Consider the following 21,486-nt stretch of genomic DNA (forward strand, 5'->3'; position numbering starts at 1 on the left):
GGTGGAAGTGGCGCTGTGGCTCAAGTGGTAGAGTGCTAGCCTTGAGCTCAAGAGCTGAGGGACAGTGCCCAGGCCCAGAGTTCAGGCCCCACGACCAACAACAACAACAAAAAGATGTTCACCAGGGGTCCTAGGCCCTAACTAATCTACTGAAACTTCTAGTTTTATAACAAAATTTACTCTTTCATTTTAGTGGAGCTTTATAATGTATGTATATGTGTTAACATACATATCTTAAATCATTCTTGATTTTATTCTTAGCTGTCCTCACCAATTTAAGTTCCTATGACTTCTATAATCAATTGTTATAGTCTTCACTTGAAAATCTATTGAAATTCAACTTATCCCATAGAAGGTCTGACCTCTTTCCAACATAGAGAGCTTCTACCACAGAACATTTCTCTTCTTTTATGTAGTTAAAGTGTAGTGCTTTTTTTTCCAAGAAATTCTTTATGCACTCCAGAATACTTTATAGATTTTGCTGTCATTCCGAAAAGGATATTCACCATATTTTTATCTTGTTACGAACCCTCTTACCAGGAATGTTGTGGTCCATGTTTATCATCACCAAGAGCTGTGGATGTGCTCAGTGACATGTTTCAACAAGGAGAGAAGAAGGCTGTTCCTACAGGCTATTCTGTGCCTGCCCTGGCGTCTAACATGATCAAAGGAATTAATGCTTGTGTGGAACCCTATAGGCTGTCTCATCTGCTAGCCACATAACCTCTAAAGTGGATAGGATATTCAGATAACTATAAGAGTTATTATGATTCTAGATGAGTGAACTCACATTTGTTAAAAGTACAGTCTTCCAGACTCTTAGAGGTGGGTATAAAACCAGGAAAGCCATGTTTTTAAGTAGCTCTTCTTGATGACTGCAACAAGAATTTAAATCATGAATCACAGTCAAGACTAATGTGAAAAGTGTCTGCCTTGGGAAAGGTATGGCGGTATAAGCTATTCAGGAGGCAGAGATTGGGAGGATTACAATTTGAGGCCAAGCTACATGGAAAGATAGCAAAATCCCATCTCATCCAACAAACCAGGCCTGATGGTGTGCACCTATAAATATGCAAGAGGCCTTGGAGAAAAGATCAATCAGGATCCAAGAATAGCCTAGGCAAAAACGCAAGGCCTTATCTGAACTATAAAACTAAAAGGACTGGGGACGTGACTCAAGTAGTAGAGCACTTGCCTAGCAGTGAGTAGAGCACTTGCCTAGCAGTGTGAGGCTCTGAGTGCAAATCCCAGTATTTCCTCTCCCAATCCTCCCCCAAAAAAAGTCTGCCTCAGAATCAGTTATTTCTTCCACCATAATTCAATAACAACTAAATTAAACTGAGTTTCCATCAATGTGTGATACGATTGAAGGAGCACTTGCTCCTGTCTCCCTACTCAGAAATAAAGAATCTTAGCACCAAAAACGCACTCTGGTTTGTAGGCCATGGCCCCATGTACAGATTTCACTTCTCCCCCATAACTTATCCCAAGCTTGTCCTTGATTGGTGAATGTCCCAGTTACAGCCCTGCAGCTATGGGACCATCCAGATACCTGAGCATGGGCTTCCTTGTAGCTAGTGAATGCTGTAGTCACCATGAGCACAGACGCCACCCTCGAGAGTCACCCTTCCAAACGGGCCCATGTATAGAGGATGAATATACAGACCTAAGACAAGGAAGCCCTTAGCTCCTCCTCAGGAAGCCTGTTTGGCTTTCTCCTCCATCTCTGTTCTACAGAAACCGGACCTGATGCCAGCACATTAATTACAGACTTCCCTGAACAACTTTTATTTCACACGTACATGCACATACAGCTGCTCAGATCACAAGAGGAAATCTCCCTAAGGAGGGAACCGAGCACACAAGGGATGGGTGAGAAGCAGCTGGAGTGTAGTACTAAAAGGAACACAGGTCCTGGAAGGCTGAAACCCCCTGGAAGAAGGAAGTCCCACCATTCAGTTAGGAAAAGGCAGTGTTCATTTCTAGTTGCCATACTAAACTGCTTTCAGACTCATTTTGATTTGGGGAAATTTTATCTCTGGTGCTTCTCTGCCCCTTAATCACACACACACACACACACACACACACACACACTCACACACAGAGTTATGAGGCTCAAAGCAGGTGTTAAACACAGCCAAGTAGCCTCTGGGAATGGATTCTGGAGCTCACAGGAGTGGGGTGGGGACTAGGAGGGGTAGAGGAAGGGTATCACTGTCCCAGACAAAAATCTTCCCAAACACAAGTAAGGAAAGAGCGGGGATGAGGTCAGTTCTGATGGAAAGGCAGCATATACAAACCCGATCTGTAGGCCCTAAAAGGAGGCTCAGAATTGTGACTTCTCATTTAAATTCTCCATCACTCAGCCCTGTCTACATAGATGCAACCTGTAGCAACAATTGCCTGTGACTTTTGAACACCTTTGATCAGAGTGAGCACAGCTGGAGACAGAGGCCCCTAGATGCTTGCCAAAGCATGCGCATTTTTTAAAAAATGCTCTGAAAAATTAGATATAAGTAATATGTCCATTCAATGCCATGCTGGGCAGCACTTCACACGTACCTCTCCCTGGGCCCTGGATCCCCTAATCACCTGGAGGAAGGTAAACGTGTTTCATTCTATTAACTAACAGCTTAGCTGTTGCACAGTTACACATTCATTTCTGTCTAGTCGGGAAGAAATGCAAATACTTCCTATTTATTAGAAAAGAGCATAGTTCAACAACCAATTTGTTGGTTGAGACAGAGTCTCACCACACAGCTTTGGCTGGCCTCAAATTTGGCTATCCTCGACCTCTCCACCACTGGGACTACAGTTATGTACCACCATGCCCTGTGCCATTTTCCTGTTGAACTTTAGCCACTCTATACCCATGCTGCTTTTTAAGCACCTACTTCCCCAAAGGGCTCTTTGGATGAGATTTACCATCTTATTGATTCACTTACTAATGAGTTAATAAATCTTTGAGCATGCCCCATTGTATATTTCCATGAGGGCCATGTTTTGAATTTCCCTAAAATGCTATATCTTGCTATATCTAAAATCTCCAGAGCAGAACCTTCATGATGTCCTCCAGTCCCCATAGCCAGGGAGGCTGCATCCTGCTCACCAAATAGAGGGCATTCCACAACAGTGCCGTAGACAGCTGGCTGTGTATGAGGGTCCTTGAGGGCTTCCCCCTACATTGCCTGGCATTTCCACCTTTAGAGTTCACCATATCTTCATCCACTCCAAAACACTGCTCTTGACAGCTGAGACAGCCCAGCACCCACAGGGAAGGGGCTCTGAACCAGGTTCCTGCTGCCACGGGTGGCCTGGATGACAGCCTGGATTGGCATCAGTACTGAGTATGACCCACAGTGCTTTGTCTAGGTTTGAGAGAGACATACAGCTCTGCCACATGACTGAAATCCTGAGGGAAGAAGGCCTAAGATCCTGGCTGGGAGATTTTCTTTCTGGTTCAAGCTAGCTGATCCTAAGACACTATAACTTAGGCTTCATTACTACCTCATACTACCAAATAGGCTTAGCCACTCCAATTGACTCCAAGAAGAAAGACGAGGAAGCAGAGTGCTCAGTGGGTGTGAGGAAAGACCCTTCATTTTACAGTCTAAACAGGTCACTGACGACTCTTCACACTTTATTGAAAGAACCATCTGAGCTATTAGTGGGTCATTTGACCTACTCTCTATAAAACCTCCTCAGGTTCAGAAAACAACTCTAATAGCTCCCAGAACAGAAGGCGATATGGGACAGGTGCCTGACCACTGTCTGCCGGCAGCTGTGCTGGACCCTGGCCTGCTCAGCAGTGTCTCCCCAGGGAGTGGGAGCGGATGGGTCTGCCCTGGCTGACTTTGACCCTCAGCCCTCAGCCTCATCCCTGCAATCCTCACTACTCAGGTAGCTGAGATCTGAGGGTTGAAGTTCAAAGCCAGTCAAGGCAGACAAATCCAAGAGACTCTTATTACCAATGAACCAGCAAAAAGAAACCTAGAACTGGAAGTATGGCTCAAGGGGTAGAGCACCAACCTTGAATGAAAAAGATAAGCAAGAGCACCAGGCCAGTTCAACTCCCAATACTAGCGCCAACAAAACAAAACAAGACAAAACAGGAAAAAGATGCAAGAAGGCAAATTTGCCAGTTTCAAGAAAATGGATGCAACTGGAGATGTGAAGAAAATTAAGAAATTCATCATGGCTTGGTACCAGTGGCTCATGCTTATCATTCCAGCTGCTCAGAAGGCTGAGATCTGAGGATCATTGTTCTAAGCCAGTGTTCAGGCAGGAAAAGTCAGTTCACCACTGAAAACTAGAGTGGAGCTGTTGTTCAAGTGGTAGAGCTCTAGCCTTGAGCAGAAAAGCTCAAGGACTCATTTATATGGGCATATGTACATAGCTATTGAGCTATTCTGCTCATCTGCTAAGATTATCCTAGATATATACTAGTTATTACAAATAAGGGAGACCATGGCACCTATGTTTCTTTGGGTCTGCCTTACTTCACTTAATATGATTTTTTTCCAAGTCCTTCCATTTCCTTACAAATGGGGCGGTGTTATTCTTTCTGATGGAAGCATACGGTGATTCATTTAATTCCTTCCAATAGGATGGAAGAATGAAATGGCAGGGAAGAGAGAATAAAGTCAGAAGCCCTCCACGTTTCCTTTCGTATCCCTTCAAGAAGCCTGGCCCTGCACACATAGGCAGAGTAGACACAGCCAAGCTAAAAATCCAACATGGCTCCCACACCAAAGATGCCATCCTCCTCCCTTCTGCCGTATTCCCTTCATCCATGGAAATTAGTGTGATTTTTTTTCTTTGATTTAAGGAAAAGGAATAATTCTGAATTTTCACAGCTTAACAAAACCTTCCAAATAAAGCCTGAGTTAATGAGTTCTGCCCTGCATACACACTCTTCAGCATTATCTCTCCCAGGGTACCCTGCATAGTACTGAGCTGTCTTTGACCAAGCTCCAGCACTGTTGGGAACACAGATGCCTGCACGCTTAGCCATGCCACCAGCTGTCTTGGACTAGGGCGTGCTACACTGCACTGTGACTGTGCTTTACCCGTAAAGCACTTGCCTCCATGCTCCCTGACAGAGGAGAAACTGCATCTGCTCTTTCAGTTCTGAGCAGGTCCAGTGTCTGCTCTTTCCTGTTCCTGCTCAATGCAGGAACTGAGCAGACACTTGAAGAAGGGAAGGAAGTGAGGGGAGACGGTCCATGCCTGGACTCTTGGCCCAGGCCTTTCTTGCTCACACTAGCTTCAGGCCTGGTAAAAATTTCCCTGGAGCCGGAGCTGCCGAGAGGAAAGGGGAAAGGGAAAGGAAAAGGAGGCTGGAAGGAATGACTCTTCCTGAGAAAATACACCAGCCCTAGCAGGCAGATCAGGGCTCTTGGTGACAAAGCTCAGAGCTGTTGCTTAGGCATATTTTCACGGTCTCACCATGAGGATGACTTTGCTTCTAGCTGATCCATACATGACCCTGGGCCTGCATGTTTTTAGAAGAGTCTAAGGGGATTCCGGGAACAGCTGGCCCTGACCTACATATATTGGGCTCGCTGGAGACAGGAAATTCCATGTTGTAATGGCTGGATTTCTTCCCTTCATTCCTGATCCATGACTAAGTAGCTGATTGGTCATTAAAGAAAACATTTAGGCCAATTTCAAGACATCTGACCAGGCTAATATCTTCTACCCAGTGTACAGAAAATAGATAGAAAACAGGACAAATTTCAGGATCACCCATTCACACCTTCATTCTCATTGCTACCCTAACTTATGCATGCAGGTACCATGTCTACATGCCCTTCCTCTGCCAGCTTTGTCACCAGGGTTCACGGCAGCTGGGTTCACCACCAGCAACACACATTTCACACATGTGGATAACTGCAGTCATATTATCAACATCTGAACACATCTGGAGTGAATAGATCCCAAAAATCCTCTTCAGTATTAGGGGCAGGTAGTACTTTTAAACGAGTGCTTTCCCAACATCGACATGAAGACATGTTTTCAGACATGTAACCCAGGAACCTGGGAAGAAACCCAGGTGAACATCAGCACCCAATCAAGCCTCCCACAGCTGACTAGAGAATGGTGGGCAGAGATTAGAGAGATTATAATTCCTCATAGAAGGAATCTTTACGTCACATTTGCAATTTTTAAAAAACTGAATTCCTCACTCTTTCCTTCATGTTTTATTTCCTGTTTCCAAACAGAAATTCGATGATTTCTGCGCATTTAAATTTGCTCTTTCTTTCACGCCGAGAATTCTATTGCTCCTGTATTCAGTCTGCTCCCTCTCGGGGCACTTGCAAGTTGAGATTGTATTTCATTTCTAGACATATGTGGAGTGGGTTGGGATGATCCCATTACCCCTTCTCACTTGTGAGCACAAGGCTAGACACAGCAGTGAGCCTACTGGGCACAGCAAACCGGAGACTTCTCACTCTCTCTACGCCCTTCAGCTATGTGAGGCCAAATCTGTACAGTTCCCACAACCAAAGCCTCAAAATAATGAGGATTCGGTTGAACTAAAACAACTCTGCTGTTTTCAATCAAGCTTATCTATTTAATGAGAAGACATTTTTAGACTAAAGACTAAGCTTTTTTCTTTTCATTTTTTTCCATCCTTTCATTTTTTTTTTTCTTTGCTTGAGAGACTATAAAATATGCAGGTGGGCTAATTTTCTTTGTTTTCTGGCTTTTATTCATCTCTCAAAGCCAGATAATACCAGAGAGATTTCAACAGGCAAGTTGCTTACACAGCTTTGTATTCTGTTTTGTTTGTTTGGTTTTGTCGATTGTGGGGCTTAAACGCTGGGTCTGGGCGCTGTCCCTGAGCTCTTCAGCTCAAGGCTTGAGCCTTGAGCCACAGCGCCACTTCATCTTTGTGTTCTGAAAGGTGCTAAACCCAAAACAAAGACCTCACCAGAAAGGAGTCCGCACCCTTTCTCCTTCAGGAGTTTGCTATTCTAGAGCCCAACAAGGATCGATGAACAGCTTTCCGGTGCCCCAGGAACACTGAGAAGATTCATGTTGGTTGAGAAATTTAGACTTGGCTCTGGCCATCTGCTATCGCTACAGCTCCTGGTTGCCTTTCATTTGGCGATTGTGCTGTCTGCTCGGGTTAGCATCTACACTGGGGAGGCATATGCTTTCCCTGAGGCCCAGAAACATGCTGGCTTGGGAAACGGCGAGACCTCCTGATGGAAGCTCGTGTTTATAGACTTTCCTCTCCCCTTCTCTCCTAGTTACGGTGACAGTGGGAGGCAAGCAACACTTGTTGGGGCTCTATGACACTGCCGGACAGGTATGTTTTCGTTTGTTGATTCATTGAGGGTTGGAGAAGGGGGTGAACAAGAAAGAATGACCCCGGTGGCTAGGGGTGTGGGAATGACAGCACAGATGTTACTCGTCTTGATTATTTGGGTCCAACTTCTTATCCACCTGAGTGAGAACCAAAAGCACATCTTAACCCTTTTAAGAAAAAAAAAAGTAAGTATAACTAGAAAAGATGGAATCATTATATTACCTGCCTTACTGACAAATAGTAAGTTATTCTTTGATAACCTCAATAATGAAACTATTTTACGCTGCCCCCTTTTGTTGTACCAGTCCTGGGGCTTGACCTCAGGGTCTGGGCACTGTCTCTGAGCTTTTATGCTCAAGGCTAGTTAGCTCTCTACCACTTGAGCCATAGCTTCACTTCAAGCATTTTGCTGGATAATTAGAGATAAGAGTCTAACAGGGCTGGCTTTGAACCTCAATTCTCTGATCTTTGCCTCTTAAGTAGTTAGATGACAGGCTTATGCTCCTGCCCTGGATACTCAAATAACATTTTTTACAGAGTTTCAATTTCCTTCTACCCAAACCAAGTCCAACCCAATATTAATGGGTCCATTTTATAAATTTTAAGTTTAATGCTTTTATGTTATTTTCTTTGCCCACCCTCTCTTTGATTTGCCTAATGAACTGTGAAAAGGGGAGGAGATAGGAGAGAAACTGTATTCATTATTGGAATAAAGAAAATGCAGGACTCTAAATACTTTGCAAAAAGGAAGGTCAAAGTCTGAACTGACCTAAATTCTCTAGGATTTTTTTAAATCACCTAAGGCCATCAACTTGAATTGTCAACATTTACTAAGCTAATACATTCTCTGCTCAGGTGAAGCAACCACCACCTTGTCTTTCCCAGCATTCCATACATTGGCTCTGGAGAACTTCTAACATCACAGCTTCATGTGTTGGAGGAGAGGAAATGGAGAAGCAATTTGATGGCTGTGGCCCCATCTTTTAGACAGTTTCTTACCCTATGTCTTGGATCATTTCTTTAGGTCAAAATCAGCAATCTATCCAATGGAGACATCTAAGTCCTTAGGAGGAAGCATTTGACCTTAGTGTTAGCCACCATGATTTTCCTGGTCATTGTCAATAATTATGTACTCATCTAGGCCTTTAATTTTATTTTCACAAGTATCTAGAGATAGGTTGTTTGGCTTGATTTAAAAGCTGGCCACTAGAAAACAAATCAATGGGTTCTCTTCAAGAGTATCTGTAAGTAAGGCACCAAAAGCTGGCGTTGTTTAGTCAGGGCCAGGAGACTGTTAAATCTAGCTCCAGACTCAAGGCTTCTGGGAGCATCCAGTTTCTCACCATGGTCAGATGACTGTTTTGACCAGCCGCTGTCAGGAATTAAGGAGTAGAAGTGACTTCTCACTTCAATTGCAAAACACATAACTGGGAAAGAATGCTCCCCAGTCCACCAATGAGAAAACCAGGCTATTTGCTCTCATGCAGCTCATATTTTATATCCTCTACCTAAAGGTACTCAGTAATGGGGGGGACACTGCTTTGGGGGCTGGAACTGCCCACTCAACGTAGCCACACCCATTGGGTTATCTCCACTCAGCAGGACCTCACAGCATGACAGAGCACTCACACCTTCCTCGCTCATACTCAGAGGTCAGAGTCTAACCCAGTTTGCAAAGTTCAGTACAGAGAGGATTATTTCACGGCTCTGAAACCTCTCTCTGGTTCCCTTGCCTTCTCCAAAGCTAAGACCCCAGTGTCCGCTCAGCTCCCCTCCTCCCTGGTAACCTGTGGCAGTTGCTGGTTTCTGGGTATTAATTGGCCCACAAGCAACTTCCCAAGGCCTCTACTTAAGTTCATTTTTTTTTAATTTTCAAAGCTCTTCTAGAGTATAATTATTCTTTTCTATTTCTTTGTCCTTTTTGATATTTTTAAAAATAATACTAGTCTAGGAGCTAAAGCTATAAGGCACCGTACATTTTTCTTTAAATTCCAAATCAAAGCAAGCAGGATAGTTCAAGCTTCTGACACTGAAGTGATAAAATAACAAGTGTATTCTAGGTGTGTCTTCAACTTAACTTTCACTTTAGTGCCTTCTGCCAATTATATTGAAAGCTTAGAGGTAGTCAGGTTCATGGAAGTAGAAAGCATGGGGAAAAGGAATCCGAATATGTCCTATGTTCCCTCTAGGCCTCAGATTCCATGTTGAGAACCTGAAAAAATAACTTCCAGGCCAGGCATGGCGCTGTATGCCTGAAATCCCATTATCCAAGAGGCAGAAGTAGGAAGACTGTAGCCTGAGTTCTACCTAAAAACCAAACTGGGGGGGGGGGGGGGGAGAAAGAAAAAGAAAAAGTAAGAAAAGGTTTGGGGACATGGTTCTAATTACATAGTCTCCAGTATGACTCTCCCGCCCTCAAAAAGAAAAGATGTCAAGAAAACGTCATCTAGCTGTGTGAGATCGGGCCAGTCCAGGCAGAAAGAAGCTAGGCATGCTAGCACGCAACTCATCCTAGGTGCTTCAAGAACCCTAAAATAGGTAGTCAAGGTCCAAGCACCACCTTTGCAAGAAGCAAAACGGTCTCAGAAATTACCAACACAACAAAAGACTGGAGGCATGGCTCATTAGTAGAGCACCTGCTTAGCAAACACAAGACCCTGAGTTCAAACTCCAGTACTTAATAAACAAATAAAACCATAGAGGAATTGGGCAAAAATATTTGAGGTAAGATCCAAAGGAGACCTTTCAGTAGTAAAAATTTTAAATATTGGAATATGCTGCACAGAAGAATAAGCTGCGATTCATTCTTTAGAACAGCGGGTCTCCAACTTGAGCATGCATCAGAATCATTTGCAGGGCTTGTTATAAACTCAGCCCTGGGCCCTTTCCTCCAGAATTTCTGATTCTCCCAGTCCAGAGTGAGCAGCAAGAGTCTGATTTCTTTTTTCTTTTTTTTTGTCAGTAGTGGGGCTTGAACTCCAGGCCTGGGTGCTGTCCCTCAGCTCTTCAGCTCAAGGAAAGTGCTCCCCCACTTGAGCCACAGAGGCACTTCTGGTTTTCTGGTGGTTTATTGGAGATAAGAGTCTCGTGGACTTTCCTGCCTGGGCTGGATTTGAACTGTGATCCTCAGATCTCAGACTCCTGAGTAGCTAGAAGTACAGGTGTGAGCCACTAGCGCCCATCTAGAGTCTGCATTTCTAATGGGATTCCTGGCACTGTGACTGGTCAGCAGACTTAGGAAGCATTGTTTTAGAAGATCCGCATTCAAACTGTGACTCCCTGAGCCACAACGTGGACATCACCGGGACACATATTAGAAATGCAGGCATCAGGGCCCTGGGTCTAGCTGGCAGAATTGGGAAATTACTTTAAGAAGATTCCCCTGGTCCAGGCATGGTGGCTCACACTTGTAATCCTAGCTAGTCAGGAGGCTGAGATCTGAGAATCGTGGTTCAAAGCCAGCTTAGGCAGAAAAGTTCATGAGACTCTTATCTCCAATTAACCTGCAAAAATCTGGAGAGTGCTAGCCTTGAACAGAATAGCTTTTAGAGACAATGCCCAGGCCCTGAGTTCAAGCCTCAGGACTGGCACAAGGAGGAAAAGGAGGATAAGAAGAAAGAAGGAAGAAGGAGAATGAAGAGGAGGAAGAGGAAGAGGTGGAGGAGGAAGATGATGGTGGTGATGCTGGTGGTGGTGATGATGATGATTCTCCCAGGTGAAGCCTTTAGTGAGTGAGGCATTGTTCCCAAAGTTAGAAGTCAGTGGAAGAGAACCTTTGCCCAAATTAATGCCTGTAGGGCTATAATGCAGAAGTCTTTGCAACAAATCTCATTGAGAAGCCTTGTCCCCAAAGTTCCATTCTCAGCTCAACTTGGACAAGCCACCCTTCCTTAATTGTATCCCATGTAATGCTGCTGAGATCGCATAGCTAAGAAATATCTATGATTCAACATTACTCAGTTGGCCAATGCGCAATGAAGAAAAGGAGATCTCCAAACCAATGGATGAACCTGGAACCACAAGGGAGAGGGAGAGAGGGGAAAAAGAGAAAGGGAGGGAGGGAAAAAGGGAGGGAGGGAAAAAGGGAGGGAGGGAAGAAGAAAGCAAGGAAGGAAGGAAGGAAGGAAGGAAGGAAGGAAGGAAGGAAGGAAGGAAGGAAGGAAGGAAGGAAGGAAGGAAAGGAAAGGAAAGAAGGAAAAGAAGGAAGGGAAAATCTCTGAGTTTGTCTAGAGAATTCCATCTTACTTGAAAATTAAATTTTCTTATAGGCATAAACCAAAGAGCAGTACTCTCATCTTTCAGTGGGTCAAAGTTAACCAAAACAACCTCAAAAAGCAAATGCGCCCTGCAAGGTGGCCTGATAGGAACTCATTTCTATCCTCAAAGGCAACCCTAAATTGAAACTCTTTGGCCTGGATACGTCCATTTGAGGTCTCAGCCTGCCTCAGACATGGCTTCAGCAAAGCCTGGGCTCCACTCTCTCCTGTACTCACACAATTCAGCCGGGCATTTGCTAACAACAGTTTCTAAGGAAATCACACCCGTGCCCTGCCAGCCCATGACAGCTGCTATTCAACATCACCTCGCTCCCTAAACCCCTGAAACAAACTAACATGGAGTGGAGTGCACTGACGATAAAGTCTTCAGAAGTCAGGATCATCTATTGGGGAAAATTCCAACCATCCCATTAGGCGAAGGAAAGGGTTTTCCCCTCCCATCACACCAGACCTGCCGCAAGGTGCGGCCTCTGGCCAAATCTATTTAGGTCCCGCCAACGACTGGCTTACAGCGTAAGCCCCTTTTCCTGTGTTGCTGGAAGGATTTCTAAAGCTCAGATCTTTGGCTCAGCTGCAGAGTCCCCAGGCTGACTGCTTCATGATGTTCTCTAGGCCAGCCAACGTGGTCAGAGAGTGGCGAGAGAGACCAAGCAATCAGGATATGGAGGGGGAGGGTGTGTAGCAAACCCTGGACCTGAGGAACAGGGAACAGCTCACAGCTTGGAGCCAGGTCCTGCCACTCACTGCCAGCATCCTAGACTGCAGCAGCCATGACACTGAGGAGTGCTACCTCCTTCTCCCAGTGGCTGGACTCTCACCTCACCCAGGCAGGTGAGCCGAGAAAAGCCTGCTGGGGCCTGCAACCTTTCAGGCCCAACCCCAAGACATAAAAACACACTGGCAAAAGAGCCAGAGCTGCTTCTGCTGTCAGGAGCCAACCTGGTACCAGGTTTATTCCAGCAAGGTAAACCCCTCAGTTCCGGGGTGGCCTGCATGCAGGCCAGGCCTGCTTCGCGATTGGCTGAGTCCATGGGACCATCTTAGGGTAAAAGCTGGCATCCGTGCCCCACAGAGAGTTTGTGGAAAAGCTCAGAACAGATGCTTTGCCTTCATAAAAGCGAGTCAAACTTTTTCACTCTTGGAGCAATGCAGATTGGAGGAGTAGGGAAAAGTCTGCCCACGTGACAAGTTACTGGTCAAAATCCTTTAGGTTTTAATGTTACTTCTCCCCAGAGCATGCAAAATGGAGCTAAAAGGACACAGACCCACTGGTCCCATGGGAAACGTTTGGGTCTCATTACTCCTCAGTTCAGCAAAGTTAACTTCAGTCAGGCTTAGTATCTAATAGGTACCAGCACCCTGCCTTGCAGCTGTGGTTGACAGGGGATGGAGGGTGTGGTCTTCCACACAATCATTTAAGAGTTTTCTAGAGCTAGACCCAGAGGCTCACACCTATGATCCTAGCTACTCAAGAGACTGGGATGTGAGGATTACAGTTCGAAGCCAGTCTGGACAGGAAGTCCACGAGAATCTTATCTCCAATAAACTATTCAATAAAAGCCAAAAGTGGAGCTGTGACTTAAGTGGTAGAGCACTAGCCTGGAACAAAAGAAGCTCAGGGACAGCACCCAGCCCCCCCTCCCCCAGGACACTCATTCTCTCTGTCTCTCTGTCTCTCTCTGTCTCTGTCTCTCTGTCTCTCTGTCTCTCTGTCTCTCTGTCTCTCTCTCTCTCTCTCTCTCTCTCTCTCTCACACACACACACACACACAAAGCAAAGCTAAGCTTACTTAGGTTCAAGACCTCATTCCCAATAGTCCACAAATACCAACACATTTTTTTTCTCTTCCTAACAACCCCAAGGCCAGCATTTTATCATATCTATTTTACAGAAAAGGAAAGAGAGGCAGAAAGAACTTACCTAAAACCTCACTGTAGTACCTGGCAGGGTGGGGATTTGAACACAGAGAATTTGTCTCTTTGCCTCCTGACTGTATATACAGGGGACTAAGATTTCGCAAAGCAAGCTTGACTGAGGGAGTAATATGAACATGGGACTGATGCTGGGGGTGGGAGGAAGGAGCTGTGCTCCACGAGGCTCTCCACTACTGTGGGGTTGGTCAGCCGTACCTGCAGGGCACACGGAAGCTTGTTAGAAATGTAATTCTCCGGCTGTGTCCTCCGATCTTGCTGCTGTATAAGAAGCTGTGATTTTACAAGGTCCCCAAGTGATTCACATGCACAGAAAGTCCGAGAAGCACTGAAAGATCTCCCCTCACCCCATTGCCCTTCTCCACCTCACCCCAGCACCATCACCCCATGCCCTCCGTGAACCTGGAAGGCCCAACAAGGGGCTCTTGTAAGTGAAGACACTATCTCTTCAAGGAGCACATACTTTGCCAATTCAGCCTGAATTACCAGATTAACTAACAGAAGGCAAGAGAGCCAGTCCCTAGTGGCTCACGCCCGTAATCCTATCTATACAGGAGGCTGAGATCTGAGACTTAGGGTACAAATCCAGCCCAGGCACCAAAAGGCCATGAGACAATTATCTCCAATAAAAGAGCAAAAAAATGGAAGTAGAGCTCCTGCCTTGAATAGGAAAGTCAAATGAGAGTGTGAGGCCCTGAGTTCAAGCCCCATTGCCAGCTCCAAGAAAAGGAGATGAGGCGTAGGGCCAAAGGAAACTTCACCTCTCTCCATTCACATGGTTTCAGGATTTTGCATTTTCTTTTTCCAACTCAATGGCCATTTCTTATTCACCTAAGGTAGTACATTTAGCATCCTTAACTCTGTTACACATTCAATAAACAATCCTGTTGGCCAGTAGACTTATGCAGCAGGACTCCGATTTCCCACAGGGGAAAAAACTCCGAAATACAGAACACTGTGAAGCCCAATGCAGACTCACTGAGCAACAGAGCCCTCCTCTCCCCTTCCCTCCAGCAGTCCAGCAACCCCTGGTCTCCCTAACTTTTCTATCATGAAAGCCCTATCTATCCAATAGCTGACGGGTACAGAATCAAACTGGTATGAGACTTGCAGAGTACCAGTTATTTGTCCTGCCTTATCTAATTCTGATGTTTCTCTTGACTCTTGGTTTGGGGCTTTGAGGTTTTAAATATATAGTGTCTGCTGCCATCTTGTGGTAGGTTAAGCAGATGCCAGATAACTAATAAACATTTGTGGGTAACCACAATTTCTTCCATACCTGGGTAACTCCTGAGTCTATGCTGATTCCTGGAAAAGAAAATTTGAAAGATGCTTGATCTGTCACTTAAAATTCTGAGTTACAGAAATCATGGGTGGGGAACTAGAACAAGTATGGCAGAAACTTCAGGGTAATCAAAGTGCAAATGCCAATTTATTTAAGCAATATTGTTCTTGCTCCCCCATTTCACAACGCTGTCCTTTCTCATTAAGTTTTTGAAAGAGGAGTGAATTTCACCAGCACAAATTTGAATGCTAGTTGACCTTTGTGAAAACCCTTGAACACATGCATCAGATGTCTTTTCTCACACATAGCGACAAAAGGATGAAATTGAAGTTTATAAGAAGTAAACTGAGCCAGGCGCTGGTGGCTCATGGCTGTAATCCTAGCTACTCAGGAGGCTGAGATCTGAGGATCGCAGTTCAAAGCCAGCCCAGACAGGAAAGTCCATGAGACTCTTGTCTCCAATAAAAACCACTAGAAAACCGGAAGTGATGCTGTGGCTCAAGCGGTAGAGTGTTCGCCTTGAGCTGAAGCGTGCAGGGACAGCACCCAAGCCCAGAGTTCAAGCCCCACAACCGATTTAAAAAAAAAAAAGAAGTAAACTGAATATATGCAGGACTTAATACCATCCAACTAAGCTTTGATTTGAAGTGAAGTTGTATATAATGAGAATACATTTGTCGATGGCCTTGGAGGGCTTGAACAAGATATGTGTCTGGAGATTTCTGTGTTCTGGATGGACACCCCAGGAACTGGCTTTAATTTGATCAGGTCATTGACAGATGCACTATATCCAGTACCTTTTGATGTATGGTAATAAGTAACTAAATGAGTATACCTAGATTTGGTCACAGCTGTATCTTGGTGAATGTGGGTCAAAGTTCAGTGCATTTGATTATTTAATGGTCTGTTTTGTTTTACCAGATGTTTATTAAACATCACTAATGAACCAGTCTACTAGGTAGAAGGATTACAACATGAAATACACTAGTTCTGCCCTACATGTGCTCATCTAGGAGGAGTATTCTTATTAAGTAAGCAGAAAATTATAATACAGTGTGGTCAATTCTGTGGTGGAAAGAAGCCCAGGTGCTCTAGAAGTGCCCAGAGGGGATCCTGGCATAGAAATGGCAGTGTCTGATTTGAGTTCCTAATGGGATAATCAGTCAGGAATGGGAAGGTGAAAGAGAGTCGACACAAAGAGATCAGTGTTTTCAGAGCACCAAGCATAAGGAATTATGAGGAAATGAAAAATAAAGGCACTTTGCTGTAGCTGGGGAAGACAATACATGAAAATGAATAAAGTATCCAGTGGGAAAGAAGACAGCAAGAATTTGCATTTGTCTTTGCCATTTCATTAAATGTACATTGATTCTGTTGCAGGGATAAAGGCTAGCAATTGATATCATTGCTCTTAGAGTATTGGGGGTGGGGGAGGGTGCCGCTCTGTCTCTCTGGGACTCATGCTTTGGAAGATCTGCATTTTATCCTCACCTAAAAAGATGAAAATTATGGAACACATGACCACTCAGATTTGGCTGTCCCAGCTCAACCCAAAATCATAGCATCAGCCTTTGTGGTGAACATTGAGGCCCACGTGGACATTTCTCTATGTCTCTGCTGCCACGTCTGGGTCAATGGGTCCCCTCTGTTCAGAAGTGCCACAGAAGTGGCTGTGCCAACCCTGGAAAGATGCTTTCTCAGAATAGAGAAGATGGAGGGGTAGAAACCGGAAGTAATGTTCTTTTCAAAATGTTGTTAACATTCACACAGTACATTCTTACATAGGAAAGGACAATTTCTGAATCAGTCCAAAAGAAAATCCACTTGCCTATTTCTCTTTATATTCTAGATAGTGAACAAAAGATATGCATAAATTGGGAGTCCCAAAATTTGCACATAATAGCTAAGAGATGCATTAAAAAGTTAAATATCGATAGATCTGTAAAAATTCTCTCTGTATAGTGAGCCTGCTATACCCATGGGTTCTGCAAATGATATGACTGACTTTAGGTCAAAAATATTTGAGGGGCTGGGAAGGTGGCTCAGTGGTAGAGCGCTTGCCTTACATGCCAGAGGCCCTGGGTTTGATTCCTCAGCACCATATAAGCAAAAAGAAAAAAAAGCCGGAAGTGGCGCTGTTGCTCAAGTGGTAGAGCGCTAGCCTTGAGCTGAAGAGCTGAGGGACATGGGTCATGTGCCATGTAGATGTCACATAAATCTTGCATGACATACATATGTGCCTTAGGACAAATGTGAAACAGGTTATACCCATATATGACATGTGTTGGCATGATGATATATGACAAATAGCATATAGCACATGATATGACATGTTTAACATGTAACATGTGCATGATATGTGCATGGCATTTGGTATATAACATGAATGATATATGTATGGTGCATATGGCATGCATGACATGTTGCAGGTGGGGTACATGACATATAAGACATGTACACTCCGTGTGGGACACATGTAGTCTGTTGCAAATGACATGTATTTCACAAATTATGTGTGTCACATATGACATATATGTCATGTAGTGGAGGTTGCATGCATTACATATATGTCACATATATGTCGTGTGTGATATGCATACCAGTATGCCATGTATGCCATTTGTGATGTGTCGTGTCATATGTGACATATTGAGACATGTGTGGGTGTGACACGTGTGACACATTGCATATGTTATCTGTCACAAATGCCGTGTGTGTTGCACATCATATGTGTCATATGCCATGTTTGCCGTTCATGTGACATGTTCGTGTCATGTGTGTCATGCATGGCACCAGTGTTATATATGCTGTCGCATGTCAGTTGTATGTTGTGTATTGTGTTATGCATGTTATGTGTTTCATGTACTGTGCATGTGGCCTACATGCATGTCATTGGCCATATTTGTGTCACATATACCATGTGTGTTGTATGCCTCATATCACATGCATAACACATTCTGATGACATGCATGTCCCACCTGATGTTTATCGTTTGGGGCATGTCATTTTGATATGTGTGTCCATTTTGGCATGTGTTATTTTGACCTATGTGATTTTGACATGTTTTGCTTCTTACATGTATGTTGATTTTGACATGTTGGTTTTGTCTATTTTCACAGTTTTTGACCTGTCAGTTGTCATGTGTGTTGATTTTGATGTGTTGGTTTGTGTGACAGATTTTCCATGTGTGCCAATTTTGACATGCATGTTTATTTTGATGTCATTTGTGACATGTGTTGGGTTGGGCATGTGTGTCCGTTCTGACATATATTTATTTGGCATTTGTGTTGATTTTGCCATGTGTGTCATTTATGGCATGTGTCAATTTTGACATGTATGTTGACTTTGATGTGTGTGTTTCATTTTTGAAGTGTGTCCATTTCTTTTTTTTTTTTTTTTTTTTTTTGTCGGTAGTGGGGCTTGAACTCTGGGCCTGGGCGCTGTCCCTCAGCTCTTCAGCTCAAGGCGAACACTCTACCACTTGAGCTACAGCGCCACTTCCGGTTTTCTGGTGGTTTACTGGAGATAGGAGTCTCACGGTCTCTCCTGCCCGGGCTGGCTTTGAACCGCGATCCTCAGATCTCAGCCTCCTGAGTAGCTAGGATTACAGGCGTGAGCCACCAGCGCCCGGCTGAAGTGCGTCCATTTGAAATGTGTGTAGTGTTATGTGAAAGTGGTTTTTCTCTTAAAATATTTTATGATATTCTATACCATTATTTCAAGGAAGAGGTGATATGGTATGTACATGAGATGAATTGAGTTGAGTAACATAAGCATTATGATGCAGCCTTAGGATACTGCAGCACAGTGAACCCCCAGCGCAGTGTTGATTAACCATTGAGGATCAGTGGTCTCATGAGCAAGATGGTGTGGACACATTGGACAAGGGATGTTTGTATCTTGAATAGGATGGAGAAGGGATGCATGAAATTTCACCACATAATCCTGATGATGTACAATGTAAAACTACAGAAAGCAAAATACTAAGAAGCAGGGACTGAACTTTTTCCTTCTGAGCTCTGTACATGAGTATTAGTAGCATCTAAACCTTCAGCTGAGCCAGAAACAACATATAATGGTGACAGTGAGTTTCTCTTGGCATCAACCATTTCTCATTGCTGTTGGGCTATTCTTTAACAAGCTGTCTATGATCTTGTATATCCTAGAGTTTACCTCTCTGATTTTATATCTCTCAACCCCTGAATCCTTCCATGCTTGTGCAGTGGTGCTCTTGTAATAACTAATTGCTTAGATTCCCATAATGCCTTCTGTTCTCTCAAAGTGGAACCCCATACCAGTATTGACCCTCAGCCCACCATGACAGAAACCCCACACAAGCCTCTCCTCCTCCATAACTTCTCATCCCTTTTTGAAATACATTTCCTTTGGGAAATGAGCTGTCACTCCTAGTTTACCGGGCTTGGCCTTCCAAATGCAGATGCAGATTCATTCTGCTTGGAGAAGAGTCCTGAAGAGCCCTCCAAGCAAATTGTCTTGGTATCATTGTGAGTCATCATTTAGAAAATACGAACACATGGTGTTGCAGTTGTCCATTTATTTGCCTGTATTCTCCACTAAGCTTAAGCATCAGGTGGCAAGAAATACGTGCATCTTGTTCACTTCCTAAGAAACACATAATCTAGTAATAAGAGACAATATATTTTTGTCAAATCAGAGCACAACCTGGGTGACTTTTGACTCTCCAGGGACTCTGTGGTATAACCTTAAGGTTGTTAAGTTGGAGTCTCTGAATAAGTGAGATGTAGCAAAGCCACATTAGTAAGTCGTGTCTCACAACACCTTAAAATACTATTTCTCCCAGAGTGCTGAAATCATTCCTAGAAATTTTCATGAGATACATTAGAACTCAGCCAGTAAATGCTAATGATGTATCTATCTATCTCTATATCTATCTGTCTATCTACAAAGATTTGCTAAAAGTCAGAGCCAATATTACCTTCCTTAATATATCATTATTCCTTATTCTTGGCCTATATTTACTAAGAACTTCTTCTGAGAATAACATGGTAAGATACATGTTAAGAATATATTGTTAGGTATAAATGCCATTCGAAAGTCCAGGTAAATGTCAAGGTAAATGCAAGAAATGTGGGACTAGATAAAACACACACACACACACACACACACACACACACACACACACACACAGCCTTTGTAGTTTTATTCTTTATAAATGTTAATATACTTTTTAAGTATTACGCAGAAGATGGCTTAGATATAAATCAGTTGAAAAGAAACTGTTTCTTCCGCAAGGACTCTTTTTTTTGTAACTCTTCGACATCACAGCTGCTTTTGCAGCCTTACCCCATCCAAGTAGAAATTGTATTTGAAAAACCATGTTGCAAAAAAATCCTGGTCAAAATGTTTTTAAGGTGGCATCGTTAAATATGATTCCCTTGGGGGAATTGTAATACTGGTTAAAATTAAAAGAAGACTGGTTGAGATAATTTATATGAGTTCCTACTTTGTTATTGTGACATATGGAAAGTATTGCATGTTGGTAACTGTCTTCAAATTACACAATAGTCAACTTCCAAAAAATAAAAAAATACAATTATAACTGACTACTAATGCAAAGTATTGTCCTATTACACATGTTGATAATTTCTTAAGGGACAGAAAAATAACTCATGATGCAGTAACTAGTAGTGTCATAACTACAGTAAATATTTGATACTTATATATCCTTGTTTAATACATTTTTAAATTTTTGATGACATATATTGACACATCTATAAATTGTAATATTAAAATACAGACCTATTTATCACCTGAAACATTTATCTTTTTATGATATTGGAGTTATTTTTTCAAGGCCTCATGCTTAGGCAAACACTCTGCTACTTGAGTCACGCTCCTACCTCTTTTTGCCTTATTCTTATTCAGGCAGTGTTTCATATTTTTAGCTGAAGTACCCTCAGACTGATATGCTCCTCTCTACATCAGAAAAAGCTGGGATTACAGGCATGTGCCACTATGCCCAGCTAGTTTTTGAGATAAGGTCCTATAAACTTTGTTCTGGCTGGTGTCATATACCTGATCCCTATTTGCGCTTCTCAATCATCAGAGGTGACAAGGGTGAACCACGATGCCCAGCCCAACAGTTACCATTTCTTGGCATTGGGAACATTTACAATCCTCTCTCCTAGCCATTTTGAAATAGGCAATTAGTTGTCACAGATGTAGTACTGTGTTTAGAATACTGCAAGTTATTCTCTTTTTTTTTTTCTTTTTGGTTGGTCGTGGGGCTTGAACTCTGGGCCTAGGCACTGTCCCTCAGCTCTTCAGAGCAAGGCGAGCACTCTACCACTTGAGCCACAGCATCACTTCTGGTTTTCTAGTGGTTTATTAAAGAGTCTCAATGGACTTTTCTGCCAGGTCTGGCTTTGAACCATGATCCTCAGATCTCAGGCTCCTGAATAGCTAGGATTACAGGGGTGAGCCACCAGCTCCCGCCTAAGTTATTCCTCTTATCCACCCGTATCCACTAACAATCATCTCCCTATCCTCCTCCCTCACCTTCCCAGCTTCTTGTAATCCTCATTCTACTCTCAATACTACAAAATCAACCTGTTCAGCTTCCAGATGTCAGTGAAAGCATGCCCCATTTGTTTGTTTGTGCCTGGCTGATTTCACGCAGCATACTATCCTCTA

General features: G+C 43.5%; 1 protein-coding gene across 1 annotated transcript in view; it reads left to right on the forward strand.

Moving 5' to 3' along the window:
• Window positions 1–21,486, forward strand: part of Rhoj (ras homolog family member J) — a 91,271-nt gene that overhangs the window by 48,156 nt on the left and 21,629 nt on the right. The window contains exon 2 of the mRNA XM_042682534.1: window positions 7,260–7,318. Coding sequence (XP_042538468.1) covers window positions 7,260–7,318 — 59 coding nt within the window. The remainder of the gene's footprint in view (window positions 1–7,259; window positions 7,319–21,486) is intronic.

The sequence above is a fragment of the Dipodomys spectabilis genome, unplaced genomic scaffold, assembly GCF_019054845.1.
Source record: "Dipodomys spectabilis isolate Male_0828 unplaced genomic scaffold, ASM1905484v1 ptg000073l, whole genome shotgun sequence".
Classification (NCBI taxonomy): Eukaryota; Metazoa; Chordata; class Mammalia; order Rodentia; family Heteromyidae; genus Dipodomys; species Dipodomys spectabilis.